Below are 16319 nucleotides of genomic sequence, written 5' to 3'. Positions count from 1 at the left end.
GGCAAATAAAACGAAAAAAGTTTACTAATCAATTTACATCTTGTCATGTCATATGAAAGGCTTTCCCATTATGCCAAATGTAACCAAAATATAATTTTGATGACTATTCTGATGAATGCTGGACCATACCAGATGTATGCAGGTTTAATATCATGATATAGTTTGACTATAAGTTATATCATGTAGATAATGCATCTATTTCTCTCTCTCTCTCTTCTCTGCCAGGGACATCAATTTGCAATCACTGATGCAGTAATTCTCCTCCAGCTCTTTCTGTTATTGCATGAATGCAGCAATGTGGATGCTCTTTCGCCAGACATCTTAGCTATTGTGGACAGGAAAGTGAGATGTAGTTGGCCATCTATAGAGGGCTGTATTATATGGCTATGGCTTGGTTAGCGTCATCATATCCTGCTATCATTTAATTGCTTCATGCAGAAATCTGAAATCTCATAGCTTAGAATACATACCTGAGACTTCTATCCTGACATGCAGTAGTGATGTATTTCTGTGTGGTGTCTATAGCCAGGTCATAGAGGGTGGTCTTGCTCACAACATGATGGTTACGGACAAACTGCAGGTCTGGGTTGAAGACAGCCATCCTGAACATGAGAGCCTTGTCGGCTCCACAGCTGATCATCTGGAGCTGCTCTCCATTTTCTGAAAGGGAAAAATGAGCCATGATTGATCCCCTACAAACTCATCCATTCATGAATAATACTGGTGCTTGACACTAACTTTTTTAAACCTTTGAATTTGACATTTTGGTGGACCCAATAAGAAATGTAATGGCATTTTGTAATAACATTTTGAATTCTAGCTTCCTCGTTGGGCCACCATAAGATAGCCTTTCTAAAGACTTGATGGCCAGACATCATTTTTTTTTTAATATTTATTTTGTGGCCCCAGACCACTGCTAATGTCAAGCCCTGCATATACCTATATAGCATTGTATGACATTCTATGACTTTAGCATTGTTGAGTTTGTGCTACACAGATATGCACAACTTTCACAAGTGACACCCCTAGCATACCGCTACATTCCATAAAGTAGTAAATGGGTATCAGCTGATGCCATTCATGTGTGATGGGGTTGGCGTCACAACCCCCAGCTCAACATCACTTCAGATTACCAAGACCAGGGCCCCGTTTCATAAAAGATGTTAGGATGGCAACTCTTGCTGGAATGGCAACTTCCAATAGCAACAGCCAATCAGGAAGCTGGATTCTCATTGTTACCATGACGATTGCCATTCTAGCAAGAGTTGCTATCATATCAACTTTTTATGAAACCGGGCCCAGGTCAACCTCAAGTCTACTAGGCCTACATGCATAATTCTAAACCACATGACACTAAATACATGTAAATTGCTGTAAATTGGATTTAAAACTACAATAAATATACGCAATGTTTCTGTGTCTATCATTTCATTTCATTCTCATTATCTTCAGCATCACCACTATCACTTTCATCTTCATTATCACATTTTTCTTCATCATTACCCTGTCAACATCATCATACATCACCATCATCATCATCATCATATTTCACGTTACTCTTATTCGTACCTATGCACTATACATATGTAAAAAACGATGTATTTACAGTGTTTTATATTTTGTAGTATTTCTCCATTCCGCAAACAATATAATTTTTTGTGTATTATGTAGATAGGTCCCTGGGCTGCCACGTGCTCAAGCTTTTGCTTATAGTGGCAGTCCTTCTTCCGCATAATTTCTCAGATAATTATTTGGAAAATTGGTAATACGATTTATAATTTGTTAATGAAATTAATTTACACATCGATTTTCCTTCTTTGAATCATGTACTTGTAATCTGCTTGCTGATATTCCATGTGATATTACTGAAAATAATTTTGATTTATGTATGAAATTGTGTTGGAAGAAAAATAAATCAAACAAACAAATCAAACAAACATGTATCTCTAAAAAATGATTTCAAGAGTGTCCTAATCTTCCTCACTCCTGCACAAACAGAAACAAATGAAACATTTTGTACCAAAGCAAATTCTCATGAAACAAATGTCAAAATAAAGCTACAGTGAATATCCGGAATTGGTCTGGCGATAAAAGTACAAGGCAAAACTCACTGTTAAACTTGACTGATGTGATGGAGGATGAGTGGTCATCCAGGGTCTGGACAAGAGAACAATTCTTGTCCATGTCAAAGACATGGATCAATCTGTCCCTACTGGCCGATGCTAATAGATTGTAGCCTGTCATAGGGAGAGAGTAGAAACAAAGAGGGTCATCAATAGGTGTTATTAGGAAACCTCTTTACATGCATCTTTGCATTACAGTGCTTAATCAATACTAGGAATATGATTACCTGCAGAATAAAAAAAAAAATCATGAGTTGACCATTAGTAATATTCTTATGCACAACTATATCTCTCAAGTCATAACAGTTCATTAATCTAGACTTTGTGCAATTTCAATTTACCTAACTCAATGACAAAAAGAAAAGTATATCTTAAAAATTGTATGCTAAATTTTAAACAACATTGATCTGGGTAAAGAATAAATAAGTAAAAATTAATATAAAAAATTACATAAAATAGAATTCATTACAGAAATAAAAATCATATGCTGGTACATGTACATTACATGACCATTGTGCTTGTGTGTGTCTGCATCTGTGCTTGTGTTTGTCTGTGTGTCTCTTGAATTAACAAACACAACTTGGTCATCTGGGTAATGTGTCTGAATATTTTAACTCTTGGTTTAACTCTTGGGTAAACTCTTGACATTACAGAAATGGTGGCAAACCAAACCCTTGCATCTTGAATAAAAAATGCATGTAATAAATGAAGAATGCAGGACCCGTTAGTAAACTGCACTGTAGGATACTAAGTATGGTAAGACCTTCTCACCAGTGCTTGGCTGTGTGTATTCCAGACATAGGACCTCGGAGTCATGAGCCTCTATCTCGTGTACCTTATCCCAGAACTGGAGGTCGTGAACTCTCACGTTGCCGGACCTGTCGAGAGGTCATATCAAGGCTACAGTGAGATAACTCAAAGTACTCCATTTATAAACTTTAGTTTATGTAGTCTATGGCATGTGTCCTTCCTTGAGGTCTAAATACACCATTGTGTGTTAAAGGGAAGGTAAACCCAAAAAACAATGTGGATTGAGTGAAAGCAGCAACATTAGTAGAACACATCAGTGAAAGTTTGAGGAAAATCGGACAATCGATGCAAAAGTTATGAATTTTTAAAGTTTTGGTGTTGAAACCGCTGGATGAGGAGACTACTAGAGGATATGACGTATGAGTGGACAACAATACAAAGAAAATATAAAGGAAATTCAACGAAAATTCACTTTTCTAGAATTATGAAAGAGCAATGGACCAACCTCTTTCAGAAAGCAGGGGGAATAATTGCTACCCTTAACATATGTCAATATCAAGTTGATGGAATTTGTAATTTTCATGAAAAATGGATTTTTGTAGAATTTTCTTTATATTTTCTTGGTATTGTTGTCCACTCATACGTCATAACCTCTAGTAGTCTCCTCGTCCAGCGGTTCCAACACCAAAACTTTAAAAATTCATAACTTTTGCATCGATTGTCCGATTTTCTTCAAACTTTCACTGATGTGTTCTACTAATGTTGCTGCTTTCACTCAATCCACGTTTCTCTTGGGGTTTATCTTCCCTTTAATGATGTACACTGAGAATTGTACTGGGATTAAGGTGTGGTGTACAGAAAAGTAGAAATGCAAATTTAACATATGTATTCCAGGGTACATCAAACTCTACAGCTTTGTGTGTGTTTTGTTTAGATGTTGGGGTTTCAATATGAAGTCTGAGTTAACTACAGAATCATCATATTTGTACCATGCATTTTATTAACCCGTTGAGGACGAGTCCCGAGTATACTCAGACAGGTGTCTATGGGAAATGCGTGTTGTAGCAAAATCAGTCCGTCCTAAACGGGTTAATAACAATTTAGTTTACTTGTTGAATGTAGGAACTACTTTGTTGAAAAATTTCTGTCTTTTGAACAACATATATGAAATAGAATCTAATCTGTCACATGCAGAAATAGTTGCCTATTCTAAATCTTATCAGGCACTGTTCTCTAAACAATGTGTTCACACACCTTCTTAGTATGGCAATCCCCTTTTTTATCTTGTCTTATTCTTTGGACCTTCGACAATAACAAGCCAAAGGTCAATGAAGGCTTACGAAGTCTATAGACATAAGCTATGTATATATCAATAAGTCAATGCTCGGAATAGATGCCAAACTACATATTTTTATTGCAAAGATTTCATTTCAATCATTTACATCTTAGTCAGGCAGCCAAGCATATGACATATAAGGCTATGACAGGTTGTACAGAGGAAATGAAATTCTCTGTCAGTAGATCATCCTAAGTCATTGTCTCTGATATGGGGTATCAGCTATACATTTCTTTATCATTCATAACAGAAAAAACAATTGTATAGGCATAGAGAATTTATCTACATGAGTTAAAAGGAGGCAACAGGTTTTCATTTCTTGCTGTCTTATATGAAAAAAATGAATAGTCATACCATAATAACTTTGGATTAATGTTCTGACAAATTATATGATCAACATACTTCAATTCTTAATCAGATATTCTGTGGCAAATATGATAGCTGTTTCCCACAGTGTTATGCACTGTATGATGGAAGTGCCCCAGATGGCAGCAAGGCATGCCATGACCATATATTCATTATAAGTGTATGAAAGGACATAAGGATGGTCAATGGTCATCTCACCTGTCACCAGAGGCCAGTGTCTGACCATCAGGACTGACCCTTACACATCTGATGCCTGTCTTGCCCTTCTCAGTGTCCACCTTGTCCGTGTTTCCTGCTTGGCTTGGCTCTCCATCCTGGAGGCTCTCCAAGGAATCCTCACCCACATACAGCACTTTGAGGAGCTCCTAGACATTGGGCAAACATTAGCGGTCATGAATTGTGTGAGACTACTCAGCATCATTCATGCACAAAAGAATACAAATAGGCCTACTAATATCAACTACATGTATATCTCCTGAACACACTTTAGCGGTAACAGTTGCTCCTGTAAGATTTATGCACAGAACTTGTTGGAGTACAAAAAGACTACAATTGCCACTGGAAAAATTACTTTTTAAATCAATCATAATCAACATACTATATCATCACTACCACTAATCTTATCACGAGTGTTCTTCTAAGTTTCAGTACAACTATATTACAGAGAACACAGGTGTCTACAACCAATTCTGTACATCCTAGTCCTAGTCCTAGTTGTAGTTGTTGTTGCTGCTGCTGCTGCTGTTGAGTAGCAGCGGTAGAAGTAGTAGTAGCAGTGTTTGTTTTAATGACATCCCTCTCTGATAACTGTGACTCACATGACTGTATATGTTGCGCTTGTAGATGTTAGTATTCATGGTGGGATCAACGTTCCAGATCCGAATGGTGCAATCCGAGGAGCAGGTGAGGAAAGACCCAGCGGGGAGAGCCGCCCGGTTACCGTCGCTAAGCTCTGGGTAGACATCCAGGCCAAAGATGCAGGCTGAGTGGTAGAGGAAAGACCACTGCTTGCCAATCTTCCGTAGGTCATGGAGGTCCCACATGTACAGACTGTGGTCGTTGTACACACAGGTCAACTGTGAGGGAGACAAACACAAACTCCATTCACTGCTAAGACATCAAAAGACCATTTCAGAGTTCTATAAGAGTGCAGATCAGCTCTGGGTCAAATCATTTTCATAATCCATCTCTTTGACAAAATTTGTTTCCTTGTTACTTCCTCACTGGGATGAGGACAGATAAATACTAACATCTTATAGAGGAAAACAAAATACCTTGTACTAATTTCGACCAATATGCATTAAAATGAGAGCAATACTATGAGCAAATGCAATTTGTGACTTAGCAGTGCTCCTATTTTTGTGCCAATAACAAAATTCAAATTGATAAACAGCAAACAGGAGGAAAGAAAGCACAAAACAAATAAAGGAAATATACCATTCATTGAAATTAACTCTTCATTCTGCCAGTGCAGGCAATAACACAGGCTGAAACTGAATGGATGTACTGCACGCTGTACTCACCTTCTTGTTGATGTCATCAAATGTTATGGCTATGGCATCAGGGTACTTGGCATTGTCCTTGTGTGCTAGCATGTGGCTGGGGAGATTACCAAATGAAATGGACCAAAATCATTTTCAGAACAATAATGGAGTTACAAAGAGTCAATTAGACAAATATGATGAGGTGGGTAAGATGAATGGCTGTGTGGATATGAGTAAAGATAGCTTGTAAAATGAGAAATATATGGTTGAGTGTGTTATGCACCTGTCTCCTTGTTCTCACAGAAGTAGTGGGGTGTCAACGTACTTTAATATTGAAATGGCAGACAATGTCTTTTGACATTCTGAGAAACATACAGGATCAACTTAGCATTTGTGTGCACTGCCATATGAAAATTATGACTTGGCAAACTTTGGAATAACAACCTGTTTTTTGAGCTCAATCATAATTCACTGTATCTGGGGTGGCTGATAAGCTGATTGTACCTTGCATCAATGCCAGCACTAACGTTGACCCCCAGATAGTGAGGCCTGGGTAGAGTAGCGATGAAGTGTAGCGTGGAGGCATTGAATAGACGGATGACTCCAGAGTCACAGGCAACAAAGACATACTCCTCAGTGGCCACTACGCCATGTGCACCAGTCGTCTGAAAGCGAAAACAAAAACTTTTTTCATTTACAGAGAAAACAAAAAATAGTTGTACAATAATCATGCCATACATGCTTAATATTGGTCTTCTTTTTAAAAATGTTCTGGATCAGGGTTTGAAAGTAATATCAGCCCGCTTTCTAATGATAGTAGGCATGATTGACGACTATTGCAGACTTGTTATCAGCATGGCAGACTTGTTTAAAGGTCCAGTTCACCTTTGGGAGCAGTGTTTTCAAAATGTTCCAAATATCACATTTCATGCATATGTGTAGGTCAGTTGTATCACAAAACATCCTACCATATAAAATTTTCGCCATTATTCCTAAAATATAAGGAGATATCAGTGTTTTTCTCAGTAAACCGTAACTGCAGACAGTTTAGTCTGGAAACATTTCTATTATAACTATTGTTCACATTTTGTGTATTTAACAACACTTAACATCGATTATACGGATTCAAATTTTTGCAGTGGTTGTTTCTATCCCTAACTCACATTTTAGAACTATTTTAAAGTACTAATGCTGGGTTTTTGTTTCATCTGCAAATGGTAAATTATGCCATTAAGCCGACTGTATATTTCAGTTCCATGTCATTTGCTCCTGCGACAATTGCTCCCACAAAATATCTGCATGCTAAGCCAAACATAAATTCTATCCACAAACATAACCCTAACCCTAATCCTAATCCTCACATCAAACTAAATCTAATACCCTATCACAATCCCAACTCTAACCTGAAGTCCTTGGAGAAAATAAGACTTGAGCAACTGTCGCAGGAGCAAATGTTGTGTAATCATATATTTAACAGCACATGTGTTTGGAAAAGACAAATCATAAATTGATGCATCCCCTGCACATCATAAGGATTATAGTACTTCTTCGCTGCATTTGAATAATTTTCTGATAATATTTGTTTGCGTTTTTTTTTTCCTTCAGTAATAAACACTGTTGATATTCTTCTCTACACACTCACCCTGACTTCCACCCATTTATCTAGGAGTCTCTTGCTGTTGATCTCACAGAGGAAGCCAGACTTGGTGATGACGTACACCTTGTCCCTGTTCTCTCCTCGTCCATGTGCCACGCTGCAGAAGAAGTTGTTCCTTTGCTCTCCCAGGATTCCCGATCTACCGCTAAGGGCGTGGATCTGTCTCGTCTGAACAGACAAAGGAACAAACATCTATATCAATTTTTGTTTTACCCACACAGAAGTTATCAGGAGGTAAACTGTGACTAAGAGATACAAGTACACATGCGGAGCATTGTGTAGATATGGTATGAAGTTGATTGCTTTTAATGACAGTCATTTAAGAGTTATGTAAAAAGAACACAAAGGGGAAATTAAGCAAAATGATATCATCAGCACTTACAGTATGTGCACTATCTATCTATCTATCTATCTATCTATCTATCTATCTATCTATCTATCTATCTTCAGCCACAAATACAGCCATAGTTCTGTATGCATTAAACATTTTTTGTCCCTTTTTAGAAGAAATCATCTGCTTAAAGTCATAGAAAGAAGGTAGACATATTCCTCTTTTAACATTCCAATCATGGTATTCGTATATTTTACCACACAAAACTTACTTTGCTCTTTGCTGCAAGGTACCAGAACTTGACACATCTGTTGCCAACAGCAACAAAGGAGCTTCCATCTTCAGAGAAGGAAAGTCCAGTTATCTGTGTGCACATAAAAGATGATGAAAAGGAGAAAGAAAATATACTTTTTGAGAATATTCCTCACAGAAAACAAGAAAACTAATGGCACATTCATATTGATTCTGAATGCTGAATCGGCTGTAGGAAAAAAAAAGATGAAAGAAAAAAAATAAATTCCAATACTGACAAAGTTTAGGTAGTCTGATGACTTGCAAAGTCAGAGTGTTTATGACAGGTGGAAACCCTGGGTAGGAATCAATGGACCTGGTAAATTGCTTCGATTGATCAAATACTGATATGTCATTTTATAGAGCCAATGTAAAACACCATCACCAGTGGTTGATGTGGCAATCGAAAACCACAGTGCCGGAATGAGAAATAGGTATTTCCAGTTGAGTCTTGTTCAGACAGCTCCAGGTCCATGCTCGCCAAGTGTGACCCTTGACCTCATCGTACATGCCTCTTACAGCAGTCACATGTCACTCAGTTTTACAGAACACTGGACAACACAGCATGGTATATGCAAACTGAGAAAAGTTCTCACAATCTGTGAGCCAGATGAAGGGAAGACTGACTGACTGACATACAGACTGACAGACATACATGCACCGACATGTATTCAGTTAGATGCATTTGGATAGCAAACGAATGCACATCATTCATGATGAAACACATCCCAAACTATCTTGTATTGATTTGTAAAATGTGTGGAATATATGCTACGCAAATTTCACTTGATATTTCTGGTAATGAAATCCAGTTTTCTCCTGCCAAGAAGATACCTCTATTGACAGATTTCAAGGCCAAAAGAAGAAGGAAGCTGCAAGAGACAGATAAGGTTGTCCCAAAGACAGGAGGTTGTGGGAGCCATAGGCCTCAGGCAACGAGACAAAGATTGTATCTGCAAGCAAAATTGATCCCATGATTCGAAACTTGGGAGGGACAACTCTCGCCTCCTTTGTAGGTCAAAGAGTTATATTTTAAGTGAGGGATATTGATCATAAACAAAGTGTTTTCCCTCGGGGAACTTGGGCACACCACTAAATTTTGTTATGAGCTAATGGTTTTGACTATGCTGTTTTGTTTTAAATGATCTAGTTGTTGTACACTTGTATAAGGAGAGAAATATGACATGTCCACAAGTCATTTGTCTATCAGCATTGCTGCAAAAAAACCAACAACAAACAAACATGCTTTCTTCATTCAAAATTCAACTAATTATAATTAGATGTGTTATTTTCTAGACAACCCCCTTAAAAAAACACACCACCAAACAAACAAAGAATAATTTAAAATTGAAAAGCCTTTATTTGCATGGAATCATGGTACAATGTACCTAGACTTGAATTTGAAAGTCAGTAAATAAAGAAAGATTACTTGTAGCCATAAGTAATAACTTAGTGGCAAACTTATCCTATTTAGAGTTCCTAGTCACAGCTTATGTATAATTTTGTGAATTCCCAGTAACACATTCATGACCCAAGATAGGCAAGAAATCAGCATCTACGGGCAGGGAGGTGGGAAGCCACCTCCCTGCTTAGGGTGACCAGAGGATGCCTACAGATGTCATGATAATAGAAGAAAAATGAAAAGAAAATTGAACACTTCCATTTTCCCCAGTAAAACCCACTGATGGTGTACGATAATCTCACATAGAGCATTTTCCTACCATGGAAGCTTGAGAACACTGAAATAACCAGTAGAAACAGGCCACTTCAATTGAAAACTTGATATAAAAACACACAAATACATATACGCTTCCAAATAGAATGGATAAAAATGACAAATTCTGCTGTGAGAGAAACTGACATACAGTGTATATAATCAGAGCAGGAAAGTTATTCTCCTTGCAGACCCCAGAGAGACTGGCAAGTGACAGTCCACTGAATTCTATCTTTATACACTGTACAATACTTCCTGCAGGAGTCCTATATACTGTATGTGGGATAGATTCCATACCTAAAAGTAATCAAAATTGCTCTTCAAAAGCAGAAGACCAGAAAGAAAAAAGGAGAAGCAAGCCACTTTGTAACTTTGGATGTTTATACTCAAGGTTTTAAGAGCAATGAATACATACATGTAATACCAACTGCAACAATTCAGATGACATCCCTGATATCAATAAGAAGAGCCAGCTGATGGACTTGATAAGATTGGGTCATACCACAAAAATGCGAATGTCATGGATTGTCCAACAGCTTCAAAAGCATCCCAATCTATTCAATCCATTCCATTTTTAGAAACCACACTGACTGGTTGTCTTGATGGGGAAAGGACTGAGTAACCATAGCAACAATTACATCCCTTGAGAATGAGATCATTATCCTACTGAGGACTTTCTGATCTCAAGGGAAAGACAACACCTCATTATCAAGAACATCCCTTCACGAGACCTTAGATAGGAACTTTGTCTGGGCACAGATCTCTTGATCCTTCCCTCTTCCATCTTTGCTGTATTTCTCCCGCTGTATTTCCTCATCTTCGATAACCATCATCACGAGAAATGATACTAACAGTTTGTGAAAAATAAAAGGTTGTATTCAAAAGATCACCTAATCATACTCATTTTTTTTTTAATTCGATGTAATTTCTTCTTCATTATTGTTATTGTTATTGTCTTGTCTTGTCTTGTCTTGTCTTGTGTTGTATTATATTGTATTGTATTATTATTTACCTGTACCTTTTGTATTTCATACAATATGCTTTTTATAATTTTTTTTTTTTTAAATTCTTTTCCCCCAAGTTAAGTTTGTTTAATATCATCATTCTGGAGAGAGCAGCAAGTGCTCTGAGTTGTTTTAACTAGATATAATGCTACATGTATATAAGAAATAACATACTACTACTAAATGTAAAAAGAGAGAAAAAAAAAAACCCAAGTTGACCTCATTTTGCATAGTCATGAAACAATGAGGAGGATACACGTTTAATGTCATTCAGGAAGGAATACAGATTGTCACTTGATGTAATCACAGCTTGCATGTATCACTGTTTGACTTTTCACTTCCTTTTTGTGTGTTTAGTTGATTGAAAGATGACACAAATCATATACGCAATTTCAAAAGCTTTAATATATTTTTGCGTAGCTGTTGAGGAGCCACAGCTTATGGATATCATTTGTTTATTGACAAATTGCCCTTCATAAATGTAAATAAACACTCATTACTTAATATTTTAGTACGAGCAATGAACCAACTACTTCCTGATTGCTAAAAAGGCGTCGTAATAATCCATTCCTAAACTGCCTTCTCCCAAATAGCGAGTGATGGATCTAATCCCTTATAGCAGCGGGTACAGGGTACAGCATACAGCGTAAGTTATTCAAATGAATGATTCTTGCATCGAGTTGTCTTTATTGTAACTGACTGACTAATTGACATTTGGATATGACGTCTCAAAATCTGCCTAACAATCAAGAGGTCATTGGTCCATGCCCAAATCAAGTATGTATGTCCATGAATTTTCATTATGGCTTCTACTTAAATACTGAAAAACGGGTGTTTATTTATATCTAAGAAGGGCACTTTGTCAATCAGTTGCAACAAAACAGCTTGACATGCACAAAAACAAACATTTGTATCATTTGTTTAGTTTTACAAAATATAATTTCAAGATAGGACAAAAACTTGCTGATCAAGGACATTTCCTGTTTATAAATTCCACAGAATCAAACTCTTGCAAGACAACCTCATGTATTAGTATGATGTAACCCTTAATATCTTTTGGAGATCACAAGATTCCTGATCATGATTCTACAAAGTACTTGATAAGAATATAATCCCTACATGAGCAGTCTAGCATCAACTCCTTGTTTAATGTTAACTCAAAACACAACTCTGCAATTGATATGAATAATTGTATCATCATTTAATTTGACACCTCTTGTCTTAATTACAAGCAAAGAACAAAACTACCTTTATGGTTATTACAATGCTAATCACATCAAATGTTCACAGACAATAACAACATGGCTACCCTGCCCTATATCAATATCAAAAGCCACTGAAAGATGGCTTTGACAATGCAATGTATACCCACTGTACACAATGTTCCCTTCGAACATGGTACTTTATACTGTTATCTGTTACTGAATGATCTGCTAAAATTAATATACCCATACAGAAGAGAGGTACACATCATACAAATTATGTCCATTGCTCTAAAATGGATTTGGAGCTCATTTTTGTAATGTGCATGAAATTAATCAGGTTTGATTTCACTGTCTCATATGTAGCCCTAATAAACCATCGATCAGTAAAGTACTCTCAATATCTCTCTGACAATTAATTCCTGAATTCGTGCATTTTTTTCTTATTAAATGCTGCCATAAAATAAAGTTTCAATTCATGCAATTTAAAGGGATGGTACAGTATTGGTGGAGATGAGAATTGGGCTTTTAACTTTTTGCGAGATACCAAGAAAACACTCATGATAGAGTACAGAGCATACCATTTTAAGAGGAATTCAAAGTTTAGTTGATGAAAATCGGGTTTGGAATGACTGAGACATCCAAAAACAAAGTAAAACAAAGGGATCGTAATAAAGTGTGGGTCCCACACTTTATTAGATTCGCTCCTTTTTGAATATCTCAGCCATTTCAAATCCAATTTTCATCAAATAAACATTGAATTCCTCATATAATTACATGCTCTTTCGTATTTCATAAGAGGTTTTTCATTATCTCACCAAAAAATGTTAGAAACCTGAAATTAGGTCTCAACCTAAACTATGATCCCTTTAATCTCCCACAGGTGGAATAAAATGTTGGATAAAAATTGAACCTAGCAATAATGGAGTTATGGATGCCTCTATGCACATGTATGCATTGCACAGCTCCTTAATTCTCTGCACTGGAATATCTTTTGTGTTCTAAAATTCTTTAGTAGTTGGGTATGACGACATTATATGCTTCTTCTCCCCATCTCAAACAAAGAGAAAATAATAATCGGATCAGTTACAATGTACTGTGAAACCAGAAATTTTCATGTGCATAAAACTTTCGTGAGATGCCAAAATTTGCGAAAGTGAAATGTATGCGAAAGGTTTTGTCTACACAGTGCACTGAATGCCAGTGTAATGCTGCTATACCATATAAGTACTCATACATACCAGTACATGTACAGGTAGCGCAGATCCTTTTTTGGGTTTTATTTTATAACTTCGCATTTAGTAGTACACATTCAATTTTATCGTGTGTTTTAAATTTACCAGCAGTGTGTACCGGTACTCAACAAATCTCTGTAATACTAGTACATGCAGTATACTCATTTTATCATGGTCTACAAGTCACAGAAGTTAAATTCATGCCGCAAAAATGACCATTGGCTACAATTTGTAACAAGGAAAAGTAGAAATTACGCGGTGCGTAATATATGTCCCCGCCGGAAGTAGCATTTAGTAGCACAATGTACAATATAGGTAAAAAGATCAAGGTCAAAGGTCAAAGAAGTCAAAGGTCAAAATTTTGAAGCCCTCACCTAGTGCCATCACATAAGGCAAACGGAATCGAAATCAGGTTAGAAATGGGGAAGGAGTAGCATTTTGTAGCCAATGTACAATGTAGGTAAAAACTCAAGGTCAAAGGTCAAAGAAGTCAAAGGTCATAATTCTGTGTAGAAGTTTTGAAGCCCTCACCTAGTGCCATCACATAAAGCAAACGGAATCGAAATCGGGTTAGAAATGGCGAAGGAGTAGCATTTGGTAGTAATATGTACAATACAGGTCAAAAATCAAGGTCAGAGGTCAAAGAAGTCAAAGGTCAAAATTCTGTGTAGAAGTTTTGAAGCCCTCACCTAGTGCCATCACTTAAAGCAAACGGAATTGAAATCGGGTTACAAATGGCGAAGGAGTAGCATTTTGTAGCAAAATGTACAATATAGGTCAAAAATCAAGGTCAAAGGTCAAAGAAGTCAAAGGTCAAAATTCTGTGTAGAAGTTTTGAAGCCCTCACCTAGTGCCATCACATAAAGCAAACGGAATCGAAATCGGGTTAGAAATGGCGAAGGAGTAGCATTTTGTAGGCAATGTACAATATAGGTCAAAAATCAAGGTCAAAGGTCAAAGAAGTCAAAGGTCAAAATTCTGTGTAGAAGTTTTGAAGCCCTCACCTAGTGCCATCATATAAAGCAAACGGAATCAAAATCGGGTTAGAAATGGCGAAGGAGTAGCATTTTGAAGCAAAATGTACAATATAGGTCAAAGGTCAAGGTCAAAGGTCACAACTGAAATTCTGTATAGAAGTTTCAAAGCTCTCATGTAGTGCTATCACATAAAGCAAACAGAATCAAAATCGGGTTAGAAATGGCGAAGGAGTAGCATTTTGAACATTTTGATCACACACGGACGCACGGACGGACGCACGGACGGACGCACGGACGGACACACGGACACACAGACACACACACGTACGGAGCCCGTTTCATAGTCCCCTGCTCGAACTCGTTCGGCGGGGACAAAAATCAAGGTCAAAGGTCAAAGAAGTCAAAGGTCAAAATTCTGTGTAGAAGTTTTGAAGCCCTCACCTAGTGCCATCACATAAAGGAAACAGAATCGAAATCGGGTTAGAAATGGCGAAGGAGTAGCATTTGGTAGCAAAATGTACAATACAGGTCAAAAATCAAGGTCAAAGGTCAAAGAAGTCAAAGGTCAAAATTCTGTGTAGAAGTTTTGAAGCCCTCACCTAGTGCCATCACTTAAAGCAAACGGAATTGAAATCGGGTTACAAATGGCGAAGGAGTAGCATTTTGTAGCAAAATGTACAATATGGGTCAAAAATCAAGGTCAAAGGTCAAAGAAGTCAAAGGTCAAAATTCTGCGTAGAAGTTTTGAAGCCCTCACCTAGTGCCATCACATAAAGCAAACGGAATCGAAATCGGGTTAGAAATGGCGAAGGAGTAGCATTTTGTAGCAAAATGTACAATATAGGTCAAAAATCAAGGTCAAAGGTCAAAGAAGTCAAAGGTCAAAATTCTGCGTAGAAGTTTTGAAGCCCTCACCTAGTGCCATCATATAAAGCAAACGGAATCAAAATCGGGTTAGAAATGGCGAAGGAGTAGCATTTTGAAGCAAAATGTACAATATAGGTCAAAGGTCAAGGTCAAAGGTCACAACTGAAATTCTGTATACAAGTTTCAAAGCTCTCATGTAGTGCTATCATATAAAGCAAACAGAATCAAAATCGGGTTAGAAATGGCGAAGGAGTAGCATTTTGAACATTTTGATCACACACGGACGCACGGACGGACACACGGACACACGGACGCACACACGTACGGAGCCCGTTTCATAGTCCCCTGCTCGAACTCGTTCGGCGGGGACAAAAAGCTTTATGCCAATATTTGTAGATCTGGTTTTTATTCTTTAATATTCAAAGTATAGGCCTACATACACGTAAAAAAAAGGCATGTATTGAAAAAGAAAGAAAATGGACAAATGGGGCAGGGGAAAGCAAATTTTATGCATAAAGAGATAGGATCCTCCAAATAGAAGGAATTACCAGCAGTGTGATACATAAAAAATATCATGTGCCTAGATGGTATCATGGCTGCTCCTGCTATTTACAAAGGCTAGGATTTCCATTCCCAGGTTTGTATGTCTACACAGTCTGATGCACTGCTTCGGGAAAAGGCATGCATTATTACTGCGTGGTAGTTTGACTTCAAGGCTTACATCTGAAATAATTTTTAATACCTCTGAGCACCAATAAACTGTGTAGCACAAAGAGGAGAATTTTAAATCACATATTATATTTAAAGCAGAGTATCTCAGAAAGCTCATTATACACAATGTGCAGGCTGGACGCAGCTTTTTTTTTTTTTTACTGTTATTATTGTTGTGAGCAGTAGGTGCTCTATGAATTTTAGATGTATGAATTTTATATGTGGATAATATTGTAAGCACCTCACATGGATTGTCCACTAATTTGGCCTT

The 16319-nt window shown here is 37.3% G+C and overlaps 1 protein-coding gene across 1 annotated transcript in view; it reads right to left on the bottom strand.

Annotated features, from left to right (window-relative positions):
- Positions 1-16319, bottom strand: part of LOC140232693 (uncharacterized) — an 80125-nt gene that overhangs the window by 28178 nt on the left and 35628 nt on the right. The window contains exons 7-15 of the mRNA XM_072312814.1: positions 8319-8411; positions 7702-7884; positions 6564-6724; positions 6099-6174; positions 5394-5651; positions 4774-4940; positions 2895-3001; positions 2112-2237; positions 471-660 (exon numbers count right to left, since the gene is read on the bottom strand). Of these exons, the coding sequence (XP_072168915.1) occupies positions 471-660; positions 2112-2237; positions 2895-3001; positions 4774-4940; positions 5394-5651; positions 6099-6174; positions 6564-6724; positions 7702-7884; positions 8319-8411 (1361 nt within the window). The remainder of the gene's footprint in view (positions 1-470; positions 661-2111; positions 2238-2894; positions 3002-4773; positions 4941-5393; positions 5652-6098; positions 6175-6563; positions 6725-7701; positions 7885-8318; positions 8412-16319) is intronic.

Source organism: Diadema setosum, chromosome 1, assembly GCF_964275005.1.
Source record: "Diadema setosum chromosome 1, eeDiaSeto1, whole genome shotgun sequence".
NCBI classification, from domain to species: domain Eukaryota; kingdom Metazoa; phylum Echinodermata; class Echinoidea; order Diadematoida; family Diadematidae; genus Diadema; species Diadema setosum.
Note: the sequence above shows the minus strand (reverse complement) of the source record. Positions and strands in the feature narration are given on the sequence as shown.